Raw genomic sequence first — 17,919 nt, 5'->3', positions numbered from 1 at the left:
TAATTGATCCCAAACCATAGGCAGTGACTAACACAACTGATGCTGGTCTATATTTTCTGTTCTTTATTCCTGTCACCTGAATAAAAATAAGAAAAAAAACTTCAGTTTCTATCTTGTCATTATCAAAGATCAAGGTACCACAGAACTGCATGAAAACAAAAATATGAGTAATCTCTTAAGATTAACAAAATTTAAAAAATATTTACTCAGAAGCCAAGAACACTAAGAAAAAATATATATTACCTTGGAAGTCAGTTTAGATGATTCTCCCTGGATAGAATTTAACTTATAATGTTTGAAAATTATAGAAAGACTTTTGTGATTATTCAAGCCATAGAAATGGCAACATTAAGTTTTAAATCAAATAAATTAGTTCCTCAGAGTTTTAAAGGCAGTCATGTCTGTGTAAGATGAAGATACAAAATAAACTTACATGACACTTCAGAAAACATAGTCTTTTTGCTTCCAGACACAGTAGAAATGTCAAAACACTTAATCTTCAATTTCTAGTCATCTACAAGGAAATCAGCAAGGTCTAAGAAGCAAAACCCAACAGTCCCAAAGGTAACACAGCTGAAGGACTTCAGATAAGTGACTTGGCCTCTCTATATCTTCCTCATCCATAAAACAAAGCCACTATCTGTCAAATTTACCTCAAAAAGTTATAAATAACAAAATGAGACAATGAATATGAATATCTCAGTAAAATGAAAGGTACAATTAAAAACGAGCCATTTGTTAAAAATCTAACGCAATGGCTCTAAGTCTCTAAGAAACTTCTCAATGAGGCTCATGAAAATCTCAGCACAAGTCCTTTTAATTGCCATGACCCAGAAGAAGGTTCTTTTGAGTAAAACCAAGATGAAATATTAAAAGAACTTTGTACCATACTATAATACTGCATATTGTCAAGTGTGATCAGTCACCGGTGTTGCTCTGCTGACAAAATCAATTTACGTATACTTTACAAAACTTCATAACAATGTAGAATATTCTTTTTTCTTTTTTTTAGTAACAAGGTCTTATTCTGTCACTGGGCTGGAATTCAGTGGTACAATCACAGCTCACTGTAATCTCAACTTCCTGGGCTCAAGTGAGCCTCCTGCCTCAGCCTCCCAAGTAGCTGGAATTACAGACACATGCCACCATGCCTGGCTAGTTTTTGTACTTTTTATTTTTATTTGTAGAGATGAGATCTCATTGTGTTGCCCAGGCTGGTCTCAAACTTCTGGGCTCAAGTGATCCTCCTGCCTCAGCCTCCCAAGGTACTGGGATTACAGGTGTGAGCCACCATGCCTGACCAAAAAAATTATTCTTAAGTACCTGCACAGTATTTGCCAACATTTTAAACAAAATCTGATCATTTCTGTGAGAACCATTAATGTCAATGTTTAAGAATAATCAGAAGATTAATCATCAAAACATTTTTGGACATATAATCTACAAAAGTATGCCTTTATATTCGAATTAAAATTTCACTAAAGTTATATATTAACAATCAGTATACATTTAATAAGATTCATTTTTCTACAGCATTAGGAAATATTATCTATTGTACTTACTTCTGTATAACATTTTGCAAGCTCAACATCATACCCAGTTCTCCTTTCATCTTTTCTCTGTTTGCACGGCATTCTGCCAAGTATCGAAGAGCCTACAGCAGAAACAGTAATAGGTTAATTCACCTGTCCAGACTATTTAAAATTAAAACCACCACTAACTTACAGCAAAAGAAAAAGAGAGAAAAACAGGTTTTTGTTTTTAGAATCAACTGGCATTCAAGTGTGTAGAAACTCTCCTTTAAATGTGATAACCAGAGCAATTCCTTAGGGAAGAAATGCTCCTCTGAGCTAGAGTAGCTGAATCTGCTTTTTGAAATGAAGGTTCCTAACTTATCTGCAAGGTCAAAGTCAGGTTGTTCTGGTTTTATTTTCACCACTTCATCTTGACAAGGATACAACGAACTATATTCCATTTATTAATTTCAGGGAGTAGTCCCAGTAGCTACCATTCCCTAAAGAAATTTCATACATTAATTAAAATAAATTGCTAAGAGGGAGAAAACATATAACCACCTTTATGGAATGAACTGATCCTCCTGGTTTTACTATAATTCACCTTCAAAATGTGTGTTTTCTTCAAATTGAAAAACAAGAGATAAACTCTTGTTTTTCAATAGAATAATTTTCCATTTTATGAGTTAAGAACTTTTCTAGGATTTTTTAATATTTAAAATACATTTTTAGAAGAATTCCTTTCACATGTTGCTTCTTTAGGGATCTCATTTAGCTGTTCCCCCTTTATACCTAAATGCTGCTATCATCTACAGGCCTGCTTAGCACTTATTATTCACTGAAGACTTTGGTATCTGATTCTCAGGGCAATACTTCTGTGGACTCCACCACCTAATACCCTGCCAGCTCAGTGCCACAGGCCTTTCACATTTCTACTGGTTATTTACCTTCTGTTTCCAAAGTTCCTGGTCATTATCGAAAATGTACCATCCATGAAATCACAAATTCAACAACCTCTGATTATAGTCTCTGATCTTTTCTGCAACTACTCTTACTATGACTTCCACTTCAGCCCATAAAGGATGCTAAAGAAACTGCTCTCCCTCCATAAAAAAAAAATCTAAGAAACAGGAAAACATATATAAAATGCCTATTTTCAGCCAGCGGACAAGAGGTAGCATAGGACTGTAATCCCTGAGAGAAGAGGAAATGATGAGGTAGGCCCTTCAATTTCCCCACCTTACTGCTTTGGAGGCAGTTTCCAGACTGCCGCACGGGAAGGGGTAATCCAAATGGAACCCAACGGTCTTGCTGAGTTTGGGAAGTAGAGATCAGACATAGGGAAGTTGAGGCAGCTAGAATGTGCAGAGCAGAATAACAGAGAGGAGGGATGTGCACCAGCATGAGAATTCCAGAGATTGACAGAGGTGTGCCCAAGAATCTTTGGTTGAATGCTAACCTACCTATGCCTGGGATAAAGGCTATAGGGCTAGGGAATAAAGTCACCAGAAAGTAGGAAAAACAATTCCTAGAGCTCACAATGGGCTGGGAACAGTTTGTACCTGGCTGGTGGTATTCCAAAGACCTTACAATAAATGAGGCATAAGGGAGAATCCCTAAAGCAGCATTACCTTAACAGTGGAGATATCATAGCATAAAGGCTGCTTTGGATCCACCCTAAGAAAACCCAAAAGTAAGTCTTGAAAGAATCACACTGATCCCAAGAAATTTAATGTCAACCCAAAATACATTTTAAGAATATGTGTAGAAATGTAAAAAAACCCCAAAAACCCCAAATCATAAAATTTGTAATGTCTGGCACCTGATTAAAAATTACCAGGCATGAAAAGCAGGAACATATAACCCATAACAAGGAGGGAAGAAAGCAATCAATAGAAACAAACCAACATTTAATAGAGATGATGAAATTAGAAGATAAGGGAATTAAAACAGTTATAAATATGTTCCATGTGCTAAAGGATAAGAAGGAAAACATGAATATGGTGAGGAAAGAAATAGAAGATATTAAAAAGACCCAAATGTAACTGCTAGAGGACAAAAACATTACATATATTCAAAATGAAAAGCACACTGAATGGGATTAATAGCACATTAGACATTACAGAATAAAAGATCAGTGAACTTTAAAATGCAGCAATGGAAATTATCCAAAATGAAGCACAAAAGGGGGGCGGGAATAGTTGAATGAATAATTAAAAAAAACGGAGCAGTGCAACAGTGTCTTGTGGGACAACAGAAAGTACCTAACATACATGTAAGTAGAGTCCCTGGAGAGGAGTAGGAGGGAGGAGATGAAAAAACTTTTGAAAAACTAATGGATGACAATTTCCCAAGTCTGATGAAAATCAGAAACTCACAAATCCAAGAAGCCCAACTAATCCCAAGCAAAACAACAACAAAAAACAAAATACAAAGAAAACCATCCATATCAAGCATATCATAGTCATTTGTTAAAAAACAGTAATAAAATCTCAGAAGGGCCTCCAGTCCTTTGGAGAGGAAAAAAAATTAGAATTACGACACTTTCCTTATTAGAAATATACAGGCCAGGTGGGCAGATTGCTTGAGTTCAGGAGTTCAAGATCAGCCTAAGCAAGAATGAGACACCCCCCTACCACCACCAAAAATAGAAAAATTTGCCAGGAATCGTGATACACTCCTGTTGTCCCAGCTACTTGGGAGGCTGAGGTAGGAGGATCGCTTGAGCCCAGGAGTTTGAGGTTGCAGCGAGTTACAATGACACCACTGCACTCTAGCCAGGGTGACAGAGGGAGACACTGTCTCAAAACAATAAAAAAGAAAGAAATATACAGATCAGAAGACAATGCAGTGACATCTATTAAAGTGCCAGGGAAAAAAATCTCCAGCAAAACTTTATTACAAGAAATGTTGAAGGAAGTTCTTCAGGCCGGAAAAATAAATGACACCAGTTGAAATCTGAATCTATATTAAGGAATGAAGAACACCGTAAATTGTAAAAATGAAGTAAATATAACAGGCATTTTTAAAATTTTAATCTCTTTAAAAGATAACTGATTGTTTAAACCAAAATAAATACATACTGTAAGTTTTTAAACATGTAGAAGTAAAAATGTATGACAATAATAGCACAAAGGATAGGAGGAAGAAATGGAACTATACTTTTGTATGATTCTTATACTATACATGAAGTATGTGATTCATTTAAATGAAGACTGTGACAAGATAAAAATGTATATTGTAAAACCTAGAAGAACCACTAAATAAAAACAAAAGGGTATACTAATAATAAGCCAATGGTGACAATAAAAAGAGAATCATAAAAACAACACACCTGTTCTTCAATCACATTAGGAACTTTCACACACTGAGCCTTCTATTCTCTTGTTAGCTCTGTCCCTCCCTTCCTATTCAGCCTACCACCTACATTCTATCATTTCACCCAATCTCTTGCCAAGATTCTGAACTCCTTTGCATAATTGTTCTGTCAAACTTAACCTGGCCAAATCTAACTATCTGGCTCTCAGGGACCATAGCAGGCCTGAAGCACGGAAAAAAGGAGTTTCATAACCAAGTTGTAAGTATCATATCAATTTAGTGTTACCAAACTAATCAGCCCCTAAACACCGATGAACAATTTTACCATTCTCCTGAGTTAGCAATGTTTCCCATTTTCTGTAACTATGACAGTCTTCTCAAACCTCTCCCACTCTAGTAGCCGTTGCCTTCTGAACTTAGACATGTTCAAGCCTAATGTATTCAGAAAAAAAAAAAAAAAAAAGACTTCCTTTAGCCCCGACTCCCTAACTAGGGGACATGCCATTTTTCCCATTTGTTACTACTGTTTTCTCTTATATCAATGCCTCTTTTGCCTGCTAAACTTCATGCTGGGAAGGCAAAATAGGAGATTCATATTATATAACTTTGATTTTTCCAAAAGAAAAAGCACATATATTTTTTGTACAAACTTGTGAAATTAACTGGGGGAATTTATAACTCATTAAGTAAAGGAAGATGAGTAAAATTTCTATTAATTTTCTTTTAAACTTTTTTTGTTATGAAAATTTTAGAACACACAAAAGTAGAGAAAACGTGTGGTGACTTCATGTATTAATCATTCAGCTTCAACAACTATCAACCATCTGGCAATTTTGATTCACCCATCTCCCATGCTCATAATGACACTAGAGTATTTTACAGCAAATTTCAAAGAATGTATCATTTCCTTTATAAATACATCTCTAAGAAATTATTTGTGGCCAGGCGCCAGTGGCTCACGCCTGTAATTCCAGCACTTTGGGATGCTGAGGCGGGAGGATCACTTGAAGCCAGGAGTTCAAGACCAGTCTGGACAACATAGCAAGACCCTGTCTCTACATAAAAAATTTTTAAGAAATTACCCAGGCATGGTGGTATGTACTTGTACTCCTAGCTACTCAGGAGGCTGATGTGGAAGGATTGCTTGAGCCAAGGAGTTCGAGACTGCAGTGATATTAATCATGTCACTGCACTCCAACCTGGGTGACAGAGTGAGACCCTCTCTCCAAAAACAAAAAAATTATTCATTTATTTCATTTTTATTGTTGTTTAAGATAAAGTTTACTAATGTGTTAATATTTCAGCAAAAGTTATTGCAATGGGTTTAAAAGGCAGGCAAACACACTATTACAGGCTATAAACTAACAAAAGAGTTTTACGCAATTAAAATATTACACAAATGGTATACTAAACATTGAAGTTTCAAAAGAAGGGAGGCAGGGAGCAGGTGAGGGATGAAAAATTACCTGTGGTACAATGTGCATTATTTGGCTGAAGGGTATCCTAAAGCCCAGACTTCACCACTATATGATATATAGATATAATGAAATTCAACTTGTACCCCCTAAATCTATTAAATTTTTTTAAAAAGGAAAAAATAAATATTACACAGACATACGCAATTTATTGAATAACCATCAGACCCATAAAAGAAATTAAATATGGGCCAGGCGCAGTGACTCATGCCTGTAATCCTACCACTCTGGGAGGCCGAGGCAGGAAGATTACTTGAGGTCAGGAGTTCAAGACCAGCCTAAGCAAGAGCGAGACCCTATCTCTACTAAAAATAGAAAAATTAGCTGCACTACAACCTGTAGTCCCAGCTACTCGGGAAGCCGAGGCAAGAGGATCACTTGAGCTCAGGAGTTTTAGGTTGCAGTGAGCTACGATGATGCTACTGAACTCTATCCAGGGTAACAGAGTAAGACTCTGTCTCAAAAAGAAAAAAAAAAAAAAAGAAATTAAATCTGAAAGATTAAATCCAGTATTAGCCATTATATCTCTGAAAGTAAAACTTTTAACCATTTCACTCTAATATATTTCTTTTTTTTTTTTTTGAGACAGAGTCTCACTCTGTTGCCCGGGCTAGAGTGCCATGGCGTCAGCCTAGCTCACAGCAACCTCAAACTCCTGGGCTCAAGCGATCCTTCTGCCTCAGCCTCCCGAGTAGCTGGGACTACAGGCATGCACCACCATGCCCGGCTAATTTTTTTTTCTATATATATTTTTAGCTGTCCATATAATTTCTTCCTATTTTCAGTAGAGACGGGGTCTCGCTCTTGCTCAGGCTGGTCTCGAACTCCTGAGCTCAAACAATCCGCCCACCTCAGCCTCCCAAAGTGCTAGGATTACAGGTGTGAGCCACCGCGCCCAGCCTATATTTCTTAACTTTCTCCCAAATATAGTGCTCTCAAAGATGAATGAAAGGCATAAGAATCCCCAATGCTAAGAACTATACAGCTAAATGAAGTTAGAAATAACTAACTACACTTGAGCCAATGGTAAAATTTCCATGCATTTAAAGTTACTGCATATGAGGAAATTCTATTAGTCATAAGGTTTGTCAGTAGGAATAGTTAAAAATTAGCAATGTACAGTATTATTCCTATCAATTTTTTTCTTATAAATTATATTGAAAACAAAATTTAACTGAAATATTTATTATACTTGCTTATTACAGATTCAGGGACACGCCAGGGACATTTATGTGTTTGATGGCTTTGCATCCATTTATTTGCCCTTACTTATTTTTAAAACAAACAAGCAATACATACTGCATCTTCCCAACATTCAAGGTAATGCAATAGTAACAAAATTCTCCAGAGAAAATGACTGGAAATTGCATTAAATACTCTTTAATTAGGAAGCTATTTTTTAAAAGACTAATTTAACGAGAATACTATTGTTAATTCCCTGCAAAAGCAATAATGATTCATCAATAATCTACAAGCTGATCATATTCATTTCCAGCTATCTAAAAAATATGTTTATTGCTGACTTGTTCAAATCAGGTCCACTTATTACACTTGGCTAATAATTCCCTTAAGTGTCTTTTAATCTATAACAGTTACTGCCATCCCTCTCCTCATCCTAACTGCCATTCTTTTTAAGGCCATTTATTATTGAAGGAACCAGGTTATCTGTTCCCCAGAAATTATCACGTTCTGGATTTATCTGATTTCCTTTGCTGTTTTTTAACACATTTCTCTAGTCCTCATATTTCCCATAATTATGACAGTTCCTTCTGATTTTTTAGCCATGATTTTGTATATTTTTCTCTTTCCCTCTTTTTCTTTTTTTTAATCAGCTTTCTCGGGTTAAACCTCTTATCTTTCCTTCTCATCTTACATTAAAACAAGTGCCACGTCCATCAACTAATGGATGGATAGACAGAACATGGCATGGCCATATAATGGAATACTATTCAGCCATGAAAAGGAATGACATGCTGATAAATAGTACACTATGGATAAGTCTTAAAAACATTATGCTAAATGAAAGAAACTAGTCACAAAAGGTCACGTTATATGATTCTATTTACAAGCAAAATGTATAGGTGTTTTTGTCAGAATAGGCAAATATAGAGAGACAAAAAGGAGATTAGTGGTTGCTTAGTGATGGGGGTCAGGGACTAGGAAGCAATAGGTAGAAAGTATAGGGTTTCTTTTTGAGGTGATAAAAATGTTATAAAGTTGATTATGGTGACGGTTGCACAACTCTGCGAATACACTAAAACCCACTGAATTGTACACTTTAAATGGGTGAATTTTATGATGGTATGTGATTTACATCTTAAAACCTGTTTTAAAAAAAACAGAATTAGTGCTTTTTTGAGTGTCTATACTGACATGATACAATCCTCAAGACTTCATGTTAAGTGAAAAGAGGAAATTGTAGAACATTCCATGCATGTAGTATGCTACCATTTGTGTTAAAGAATAAAAACAATGTAGAATGGTACCATTAGTATACAAGGACTATACACATACATATGTTTGTACATACAGAAATACAGACTATAAATTGCTCCATAGTCTCTTTCGAATTTTTACCACGTCATCTAACACTTTTTCAAATTCTTAACTACAGAAATAAAACACCAAAACAAATTACTAAAAGCAACTTACAAGCAAAGCCGAGTGGACGACAGGGGGGTTAGGATGGTCCATAAATAAAATCAGGCCAGGCAGACATCCCTGATCCTGGACGATGGCTCTTCTATTTAATGGATCTGCTGCTAGATCCCGTAGCTGGTTAACTACTGATAGAGCATCGGGTTCTTCGCTCATGGTGGAGGAGGAAGAATTCATCTTCTATGCTATGCACATGAATAAAATCTTCTTAAATTCTGTAGAAAAGGTTTGCAAAATTAGTTCTAGGCTGTTGAGGTATATTATGGCATTTGTTAAATAACTAGTATTACAACACCTTTAGAAAGAAGCAGATGATTCTAAATCACACAAAAACTTAAGAATTGGCAACTCTACAGTTTGAGAAAAGTAAAACGAACATAAAATGAGTGAAGAAATTTATGCGTGCACAATGTTTAAAGAACATATGTCATCCTCAATATACCAATAAATTCCTTCTTAGCAATACATATTTTAACGCTAAAGTCACAATACACAAGATCTTTACAGTTCAAGCTTGTAACCTTCACTATACTTCTCAAACTGTAACACTGCCAGTGCTTTTCTTCCTCTAGAACATTTCTAGGCCTAAAACAAGTGCCTCAGGGAAAAGTGGTTAGCTGACAGCTTTTTTTCTCATTCATCTTTGAACAAAAACTCAGCATATGGGGTCTACAAAAGACAAAATGCCTTTGGAAAAAGGAGGCTGGAAAAGAAGGCTGTAAACCAAGAAGGCTAACATGCCTGTGCCTCAGGCCAACAGAGTTTGAAAGATCACAGTGATTCTGGACTGAATCTAAACACGTGTCCATCTGAGTGTGCCATACTCTACTGCCTAATAGAAAAGCAAGAATAGGAGGAATGAAATAGAATTTGAGGCAATTCATTTGCCAGATAAGGAAACAATCACAGAGAAGTTCAATAATTTGCCCCAGCTCGCAAAAGCTAGTTAGTATAGAACTGGGCTAAAATCTTATTTATTATTTCCTAAATTGGTCAGCAGTCTTTCCACTTTCCACACAGTCCTTTTAAACTCAGCATATTTTTTTTCCATAAAAGTAAACAGAGTATTTTAAAAATGCAACATTACAAAAGCCAAAGAAACGAAAAATCAAGAATGAAACTTCATATATGCAGCAAGTTAAAAATAGTAACGTCAATTAACCAAACTTCACAGTACAATCTTATTAGGAAGAACATAAGTACTTTCCACAAATTAATGAGTTTAATGTTAATTTCAATAACAATGCCAACTGTGAGGGCAACAGGGACAAGGTTATTCTGTAAGTCCAGAAAGGCCATTAAAATCATTTTGAAGGAAAAAGGTAATAAAACAGAACTGGCTTACAATGTATCAAAATATACAAAGCTATTATATATGCAATAGTACTGATTGGGGTCAACAGAAGAGATAAAGATATTCTCCCAATAAAGTTATTTACCCATTCAATGTAAGAATGAAGGCTCAACTGAATCAGACCCAGGATCCCTCATTGGATAACTGTGATTTTTTAGGAAAATCCCTTAAACTTTGTCTCAGTTTCTTCATCTATAAAATGGGGTGAATTATAGCAGCTACCAAAGAGCTTACTGTCCAGATGAAATGCCAATATATGTAAAAACAATATGCACTAGTGCCTAGCACATAGTAAATGCTCAATTACCTTGATTTACTTATTGCACATTATAGTCATAGATCATAACATCGCTCTGTACTCCATAAATATATATAATTATAAATTGTCGATTTACAATAAAATTTTTAAAATCAAGTAAATCAGGGTAAAAAAAGAACTAAATACTCTGAGTGAGGGTCTTTTACATACAATATTGGCCTTGTAACTAGAAAGTTCCATTCTCACCTAAGGAGTCATTAGATAATTATTCAGTAGAACAATCCTGATAAAATTGGAGCCTTCTTGTTCCTTTGAGATGAACAAAAATCAAAATAGTTAAAACTTCTAATCTTTAAGGAGTACTGATAAGGAGTGGGCTCAATCAAGATCTGCCTAGGAAAGGGTCAGGACTACCAGGCGGCATCAAAGATCTTAGCTAATATAGTCAGCCCTCTGTCTCCTTGGCTTTCACATCCTGAGAATACTGTACAGTATTTTCGATCTGTGGTTGGTTGAATTCAGGGATTCAGGGAAGGCAGAAGCTGCGGTAAAGGGCTGCATTTCCTATGGCATTTAAATGAAGGTAAGAAAAGCAAACAGAAACTACAATTTGCCTCCCAAATTAGAAGGATTTTATATAAAACTTCAGGAGATAACTCCTCACTGTTAAGATTCATTTTGCTTTCTTTTAATATTCTTGATGATAGCAAGTTACTCCGACATCCATTTCTAACTACCACATTGCCTGAATTCTGTTAAATGATCAACATTTTTGTCATAAAGCATATTTTATAAGAGATAGCTACGGAACAGTTAAGAAAATGGCAATGATAAGGAGAAGTTATAAATGTAACTGCAGGTCATTTTTGTGTTTTTGTGTTAATTCTATCAATTTCAGACAAACACTTAAATGTCTGCCTTCAAAGGCTGGAAAAAAATGTTTTAAAATGATTATTTCAGGATTCATTCTATCCTACCCTATTCCCAATTTGGTAGACCACAAAATAATTTTTAAATAACCTGAAATACACTGATCTGAGCACTTTTACAGCAGCCAAAGAACTATACTGCAAGTAAAAAAAAAAAAAAAAAACAAAACTCTCTTCTCCTACCTTCTTTTACAATAAGTAATGCATTAAGCTCAAAGGAAAATAAATTTTTCTCTAGTTGTGTTTTTATCCAAAACACTAACACCAAGAAGTGTGGACCTAGACAGAATAAACTGGGTTTATTGTTAAAAAGCCAATTCCTAGGCCTTACCCAATCCTAAGTAGGAATCTTTGGAGATAGGGCCCAAGACTTATTTTAATAAGCACACCAGGTGATTTTTGTGGCAAAAAAGAACCACTAAAACTTTATGCTGGTCTATAAATGCATGCCTTTTTAACATTGCTATGAACACATGAAAAAAACCCTATGCATTAAAACTTTACAAAAGACTTTCTTTAATTACTGAACAACATGAGATTATGTGAATTTAGGACTAGGTTTCAGTTTTATTACCAGGTAACTAAATTGATCAACTGGAAAAACCACTAGGAGTAGCACATCTACCCCTTCCTTCCAAAGAAACTGATTGGAAGCTCTTGATCAATGGAACAAAATTGTGTGAGAAAATTATAGTGGTGAATTAGTGTGTGCACAGACTGTGTGTGGGTATAAAGAAAAGGTTCTTAAATTTTTATTTGTCCGCAGTAGTATTTAACATTTTTTGGTCTGCTTTTTAAGACCAGCACCTGATGTCATACAAGATAGTTTTGAATCACTGTTTAAATATTCATGTATATTTTAAGATTTGTGGCTGCTAAACTAAAATTGCCAATACAAACATTTTTAAAAAATCTTGGCCTCACTAGCAAATGATGAAATTGTGAAAAAACTTTTTCCTTGTCTTTCTATGTTCCAGTCTTATTAGAACACAAGTGGACGTATCTTTACTTTCTCTTCTGTTTAGTTCAATTTGAACAAACAAATCATTATTAGACAATGAATGCTTCCCAACCTTCAATGAGCACTCTGATCACCTAAGGGATGATCTTGCTAAAAAGCAAATTCTGATTCAGTAGGTGAGGTGGTGCCTAAGAGTCTTCATTTCCAACCAGCTTCCAGGTGAGGCCCATGCTGCCTGTCAGGAAGTCACACGTTGAGAAGCAAGGAGTTAGATAGTACGTGTGAGACACCTGTAATTGGGCAGATGCCTGAAAGATTTTCTTTTCTTTCAGCCGAGATTCCCCATTCAACTCATAGAATTATTTATCTCTCGCATGCTAAGAGCTGCAGAGGGTATACATACAACCTAAATCCTTACTCAGTTAAGCGAGCTTTAATAAAATAAGCATTGAGATCAAATCTCGATTTCCCCTTACTCAAAGATTAAATGTAACGTTAAGAAGTTGGGTTAACTCCTCCGAACCTCAGCTTCCTCACATAACAATCCTGAGCGGTTATCAAGATCAAAGACAATAAGAACACGAGATGATAAAATAGCACCCTGGCAATTACCAAACCAGAACAATACTTGATCCTATGGGAACTTCTATTCCACCAGGTGTTGGAAGTATCTTCAGCGCTGTCCTGACACTTCAGTACACTACGTATCACGAGAGGAGTTGCTAACAGCACGAATAACCCCAAGAACAGCTTTTTAAATACAGACATGTGGACAATGGTCTCTCTTGAATTAAGCCAAACACAACTATGTCCTCCCACTCTTAGGAGAAATGCAGGTCCACAAAACTAATAGAAAGTTACCAAAGATAACCTGGAGAAATGAAGAAAAGAGGAGATGACACCCACTAATAATGTTAGCGCTAGTATAAGTCGGGTGTGAGGGGGGCGGAGAGGAAGTGAACAAAGCTAACATTTTCACGGGACACATGGGAGCAGGACGTTCTAAGTCGCCTCAACGGGACGCATTGTTGGGTTCCGACAAGAAGGCAGGCGGAATGCCCCCACCCAGGTGGATTCTCTGCCTTGGTGCAGGTGCCGCTTTCCGGGGCCTTCCCGACTGCAAAGCTTTGTCTGCCGCCCATGGACTCTACATACCGCTCCAGTGTTAGGAGTCCAGAGCCTGCCGCACCATCAGGGCTGCACCTACGGATGAGGTAGAAGGACTCGGGCGGCGCGGAGCGAGTCCCTCCGTTCGCACCCCGGCCTCGGCGACCGCAAATAACCTAACTCAAAGAGCCAAAAAGAGGAAAAGCGGTGGTGGCGAAAGGCTCTGCAGAGTCTCTCCCAGTGACCCTGTCACCTCCATCAGTTCTGCCCTCTCATTGGCTAATAATGAGCTCAACGCGAGGATAAAATATCCAATCAGTAAAGGTGTTTTTAGAGTGAAGCGCTCATTGGTGCTTTAGGCAAATACACTAAGTGTTCAGGGGACCCATCCAATAAGGACCCGGGAATATTAGATTGGACCTCGCGACTCTCCGTCCATTAAGCACTAACCAAAGAGTTTGATTCCAGTTAAGAAACCGTCGCGTTTTCCCTACAGTTCCAGCGCCTGCCGGAAAGACTTCTCTGCTTGTGCGCACAGAAATTCACATTGAATGTGTCTTCTTTAGCAACTCTTTCAGTTCTAATAAAGCAATTTCGTAATATTTCATTTAGCTTTTGTAAGTCTTAATTCATAATCTTTTAAAAATTTTTGAGTTTTTTAAATGAACGTTAGCACTGTATTAGGATTTTGTTCATTTCTTCTCGGTGTCTACTGTCTCCCTAGCAGCGCGAAGGCTGCACAGTACAGGTTTTGTTTAGGTAGCAATGTTTTTTTTGGAACGAATTTCCTTTCTTTCTTGTAAGAGCATTCTGATCAGGTACAATTTTCTCAAATTCGTCTTGCAGTATTTTTTTTTAATATTGTCTTCTATTTAGCTTATCAAAATAAGAATTTAAATACTTGTTTTATATATGGCAGTCACTGTTTTGTTATATTTTTGTTATATTTTGTTGTATTTGATTGTTTAGGTATAGATTTTAATTTTTAAAGTTTCTCTAAATATAAGCGTAATCTTAACCCTCAGGCTAGTTTTTGAGACTAATGTACCCATTGCACTCCATAACCCCACTGAACAGATTCTGGATTCTCTCTTTTACAGATTGATTCTGCCACGTAGCTCGTATATATTAAAGTCAAAAGGAATATGAGAGGCCTCTAATGAGGAAAAAGTGTGGATGAGAATAAATATCCCAGACTGTGCTAAATATTAATATCTCCTATACTTTGTAAGTGAATTAAAAAAACAAACGCTTACTTCAATTTCTTTACTTTCCTTTGCTCTTGGTTATCCTCTTCCTCTTAATACACTCAGGAAAACAGGAGCAAAGTAAGCTAAGTAGAAAACAATTACTGGTTTCTTTCACAGTATTTGACGTACAGCAGAAACAAGTCTGGCATGGTTTCTGTTTCCTAAAGCCACAAGAGGGAGTGGTGCTAGGTTAACTTTGAGTCTGAAATAAAAAGAAAGATGATGGGAAATGTCCAGTGGCAGAAGCACCAACCTCATTTGTAACAATCAACCAGACTTATGAACTGCTGGAATTGGGGGGGAGGGGAAAGGAAAAGAAATTGTAAATGTAGAAATCTGTAAAAAAGTAAATATAAGAAGTCCAAAGGACACAGCTAGGTTAAACATAACCTATCTGATTGAGTAAATGAAATTTTGTAGAGTATTTTTATTAAAGACAACTCAAAAACCCAGAAAAGTAAAGTTGCTATTTTTGCTAAAGTTAATTTGTATATTAGGAAGGAAAAAGACATTTGGGATTTTCCCAACTAGTAATTTATGGCAGAGGTTTTGGGTACTGTTCAGACTTTATGGAAAGTGAAGTTCCATAAAGTCTTTGTCTTTTGAAGGTTCACTATCTAAAATTAAATGTAAGCTGGGTGCAGTGGCTCATGCCTGTAATCCCAGCACTGGAGGCCAAAGAAGGATCACTTGAGCCCAGAAGTTTGAGAACAGCCTGAGCAACGTAGCCAGACCCCGTCTCTACAAAAATTATAAAATTAGCTGACATGGTGGCTTGCCTCTTAGTCCCAGCTCCTTGGGAGGCTGAGGCAGGAGGATTGCTTCAGCCCAGGAGGTTGAGGCCACAGTGAGCTATGATCACACCACTGCACTCCAGCCTGGGTGACAGAGTGAGACCCTGTCTCTTAAATAAAATAACTAAATTAAATAAAAAATAAATAAATGTAATCATGCCTCTGCCATTAAAACATTGAAGAGACTGATTCTTCCTGCAAACTGCCATTATAGAATAGAAGACTGGCATTAAAAGGCACGAGATGTATTCAAAACATTACCAGTTTCCTAAACACCTATGGATTACAAGCCACAGGAAGGTCTTTAAGATTTTAATAATTTATATTCCCATATTAAAAATGTCTGAAGTTGACACCAGTGAAGTTGTACTACCTGTCATTATGAGTCATTGCTTGTTCTTAGCCTCAGATATCTTGCCACGGGACACAGCTGGAATGTCAAGTTTCTCAATAGCTGTGTTGCTTAAGACACATAATTAAGATACTGGCAGTTTCATTCATTCAATTATTTAACAACCATTTTTCAAATGCATACAATGTGCCAGAGACAGTCTTAGATATGGATTCAAAGATAAGGAAAATCATAATCCCTGCCCTTAAAAGCTAATGGTGTAAGGAGCTCAAGGGCAATGGTTTCCAAAACTTTTTGATCAACACTTTCAACTTGAAAAAAAATATTTTTGAGCATATAGCTCTGATATATGTGTATGTATTCATAAATTCTATGTATGCACTACCAAACTAAAATGTAGATTTAAAAACATGTCAAAATAGAAATTTTTAAAAGATAAGAAATATTTGAAGGCTTGAGACGGAATTCTTTTAAAAGGAAAAAAAAGATAAATAAATGGGAACTCTGGCTAACCATCTAGATGGAAATAAAATTGGATCCATATATTGCATCATTTACCAAAAAAATTAAATTCCAGATGTATTAAAAACTCAAATCTTGGAGACTACACATACAACCTAAAAGTAAGGGATAACCTTAAATAAAACTAGAAATCTGGAAGTTAAAAAAGAGGTTGGGCACGGCGGCTCATGCCTGTAATCCCAGCATTTTGGGAAGCCAAAGCAGGAGGGTTGCTTGAGCCCAGGAGTTCGAGGTTGCAGTGAGCTATGATCATGCCACTGTCCTCTAGCCCAGGCAACAGAGTAAGACCCTGTCTCAAAAAAAAAAAAAAAAAAAGTAGAATGTTTTAGTAAATCATGGTATATCTGGAAGCCATGGACCATTATATGTAACTATTAAGAAAAATAGGGGTATAGGAGAAGACTTGGAAAAATTTCCACATTAGGTGATAAAAATAAAGTGCTGAAAAGTATATATATTATGATCTCATTTTTGAAAACAATAACAAATCAAATCCTATACAAGATTATAGAAGTATATATCTTTATATATTATTATATGAGCATGGAAAATAATAGAGAAAGATATAATGTAGGCTTTTAGTATATATTACCAGAATGAGTGGGACAGGATCTGGGAGATAGGAGCCCGCTGCACAAAGAAAAGGTAAAAAAAAGTTAACTGGGGAAGGGTATGTGGGTAAATGTAGTTTCATATACAATGTGATAAGTTTGCATTAAGTGAAGTCATATATGTAAATATAATAAAATGTTGTCAACAGCCTTAACAAAAAGCTGTGAGCCAGGTTATAAAGGAGAAGGGTACTTAGCAGTTCAGTGGGGGTCACAGGAACAGTTCCAATGAGGAGGATATATAAGTAAGACAGGAGGCTGGAGGGGTAACCAGTGAGCCCGAATTAGGAACTCATTGTCTGTAGGACATAATATTCAAAAGCTACATGGTGCCGTGTGGGTCAGACAAATCGGAGTTTGACCACTTTCTACCTGTATGACTTTGGACTGGTCATGGGATTACTGAGGATCTCAGTCTCCTCTATAAGAAACAGAAATCATGACACCTGCCTTCAAAGACTATTGTGGGAATTGAATAAAACAACATATATGAGAGCACCTAGCCTGTGTCTAGAAGATGCTCTATAAATGTAAATTCAGTCCCACTTTTCTCTGTATAAAAATCTGTTCTCCAGAAAAGATCTGATAAAAGCTAATTTATTACAATAAAATTATGAGTGCTTACTGATACCAAAAAAAGAAGAGAAATATTAATAAAAGAAAAAAGAAACATCACTGGCCACCTTTACAGAATTTGAAGGAACCAACCTGTTTTTCTGAAAATTGATAAATAAAAGGAAAGAATCATATCATGCATTATTCCAGACTCCCAGAATCTAAAAGAAAAAAAAATGAAGCATTAAACTTGCCTTTCT

The 17,919-nt window shown here is 36.3% G+C and overlaps 1 protein-coding gene across 1 annotated transcript in view; it reads right to left on the bottom strand.

Annotated features, from left to right (window-relative positions):
- ARMC1 (armadillo repeat containing 1) overlaps positions 1 to 13,777 on the bottom strand; it is a 38,973-nt gene extending 25,196 nt beyond the window's left edge. The window contains exons 1-3 of the mRNA XM_069466450.1: positions 13,624 to 13,777; positions 8,960 to 9,180; positions 1,563 to 1,654 (exon numbers count right to left, since the gene is read on the bottom strand). Coding sequence (XP_069322551.1) covers positions 1,563 to 1,654; positions 8,960 to 9,142 — 275 coding nt within the window. The 5' untranslated portion in view covers positions 9,143 to 9,180; positions 13,624 to 13,777. The remainder of the gene's footprint in view (positions 1 to 1,562; positions 1,655 to 8,959; positions 9,181 to 13,623) is intronic.
- Between the last annotated feature and the right edge of the window lie 4,142 nt (positions 13,778 to 17,919).

The sequence above is a fragment of the Eulemur rufifrons genome, chromosome 3, assembly GCF_041146395.1.
Source record: "Eulemur rufifrons isolate Redbay chromosome 3, OSU_ERuf_1, whole genome shotgun sequence".
Taxonomy (NCBI): Eukaryota; Metazoa; Chordata; class Mammalia; order Primates; family Lemuridae; genus Eulemur; species Eulemur rufifrons.
Note: the sequence above shows the minus strand (reverse complement) of the source record. Positions and strands in the feature narration are given on the sequence as shown.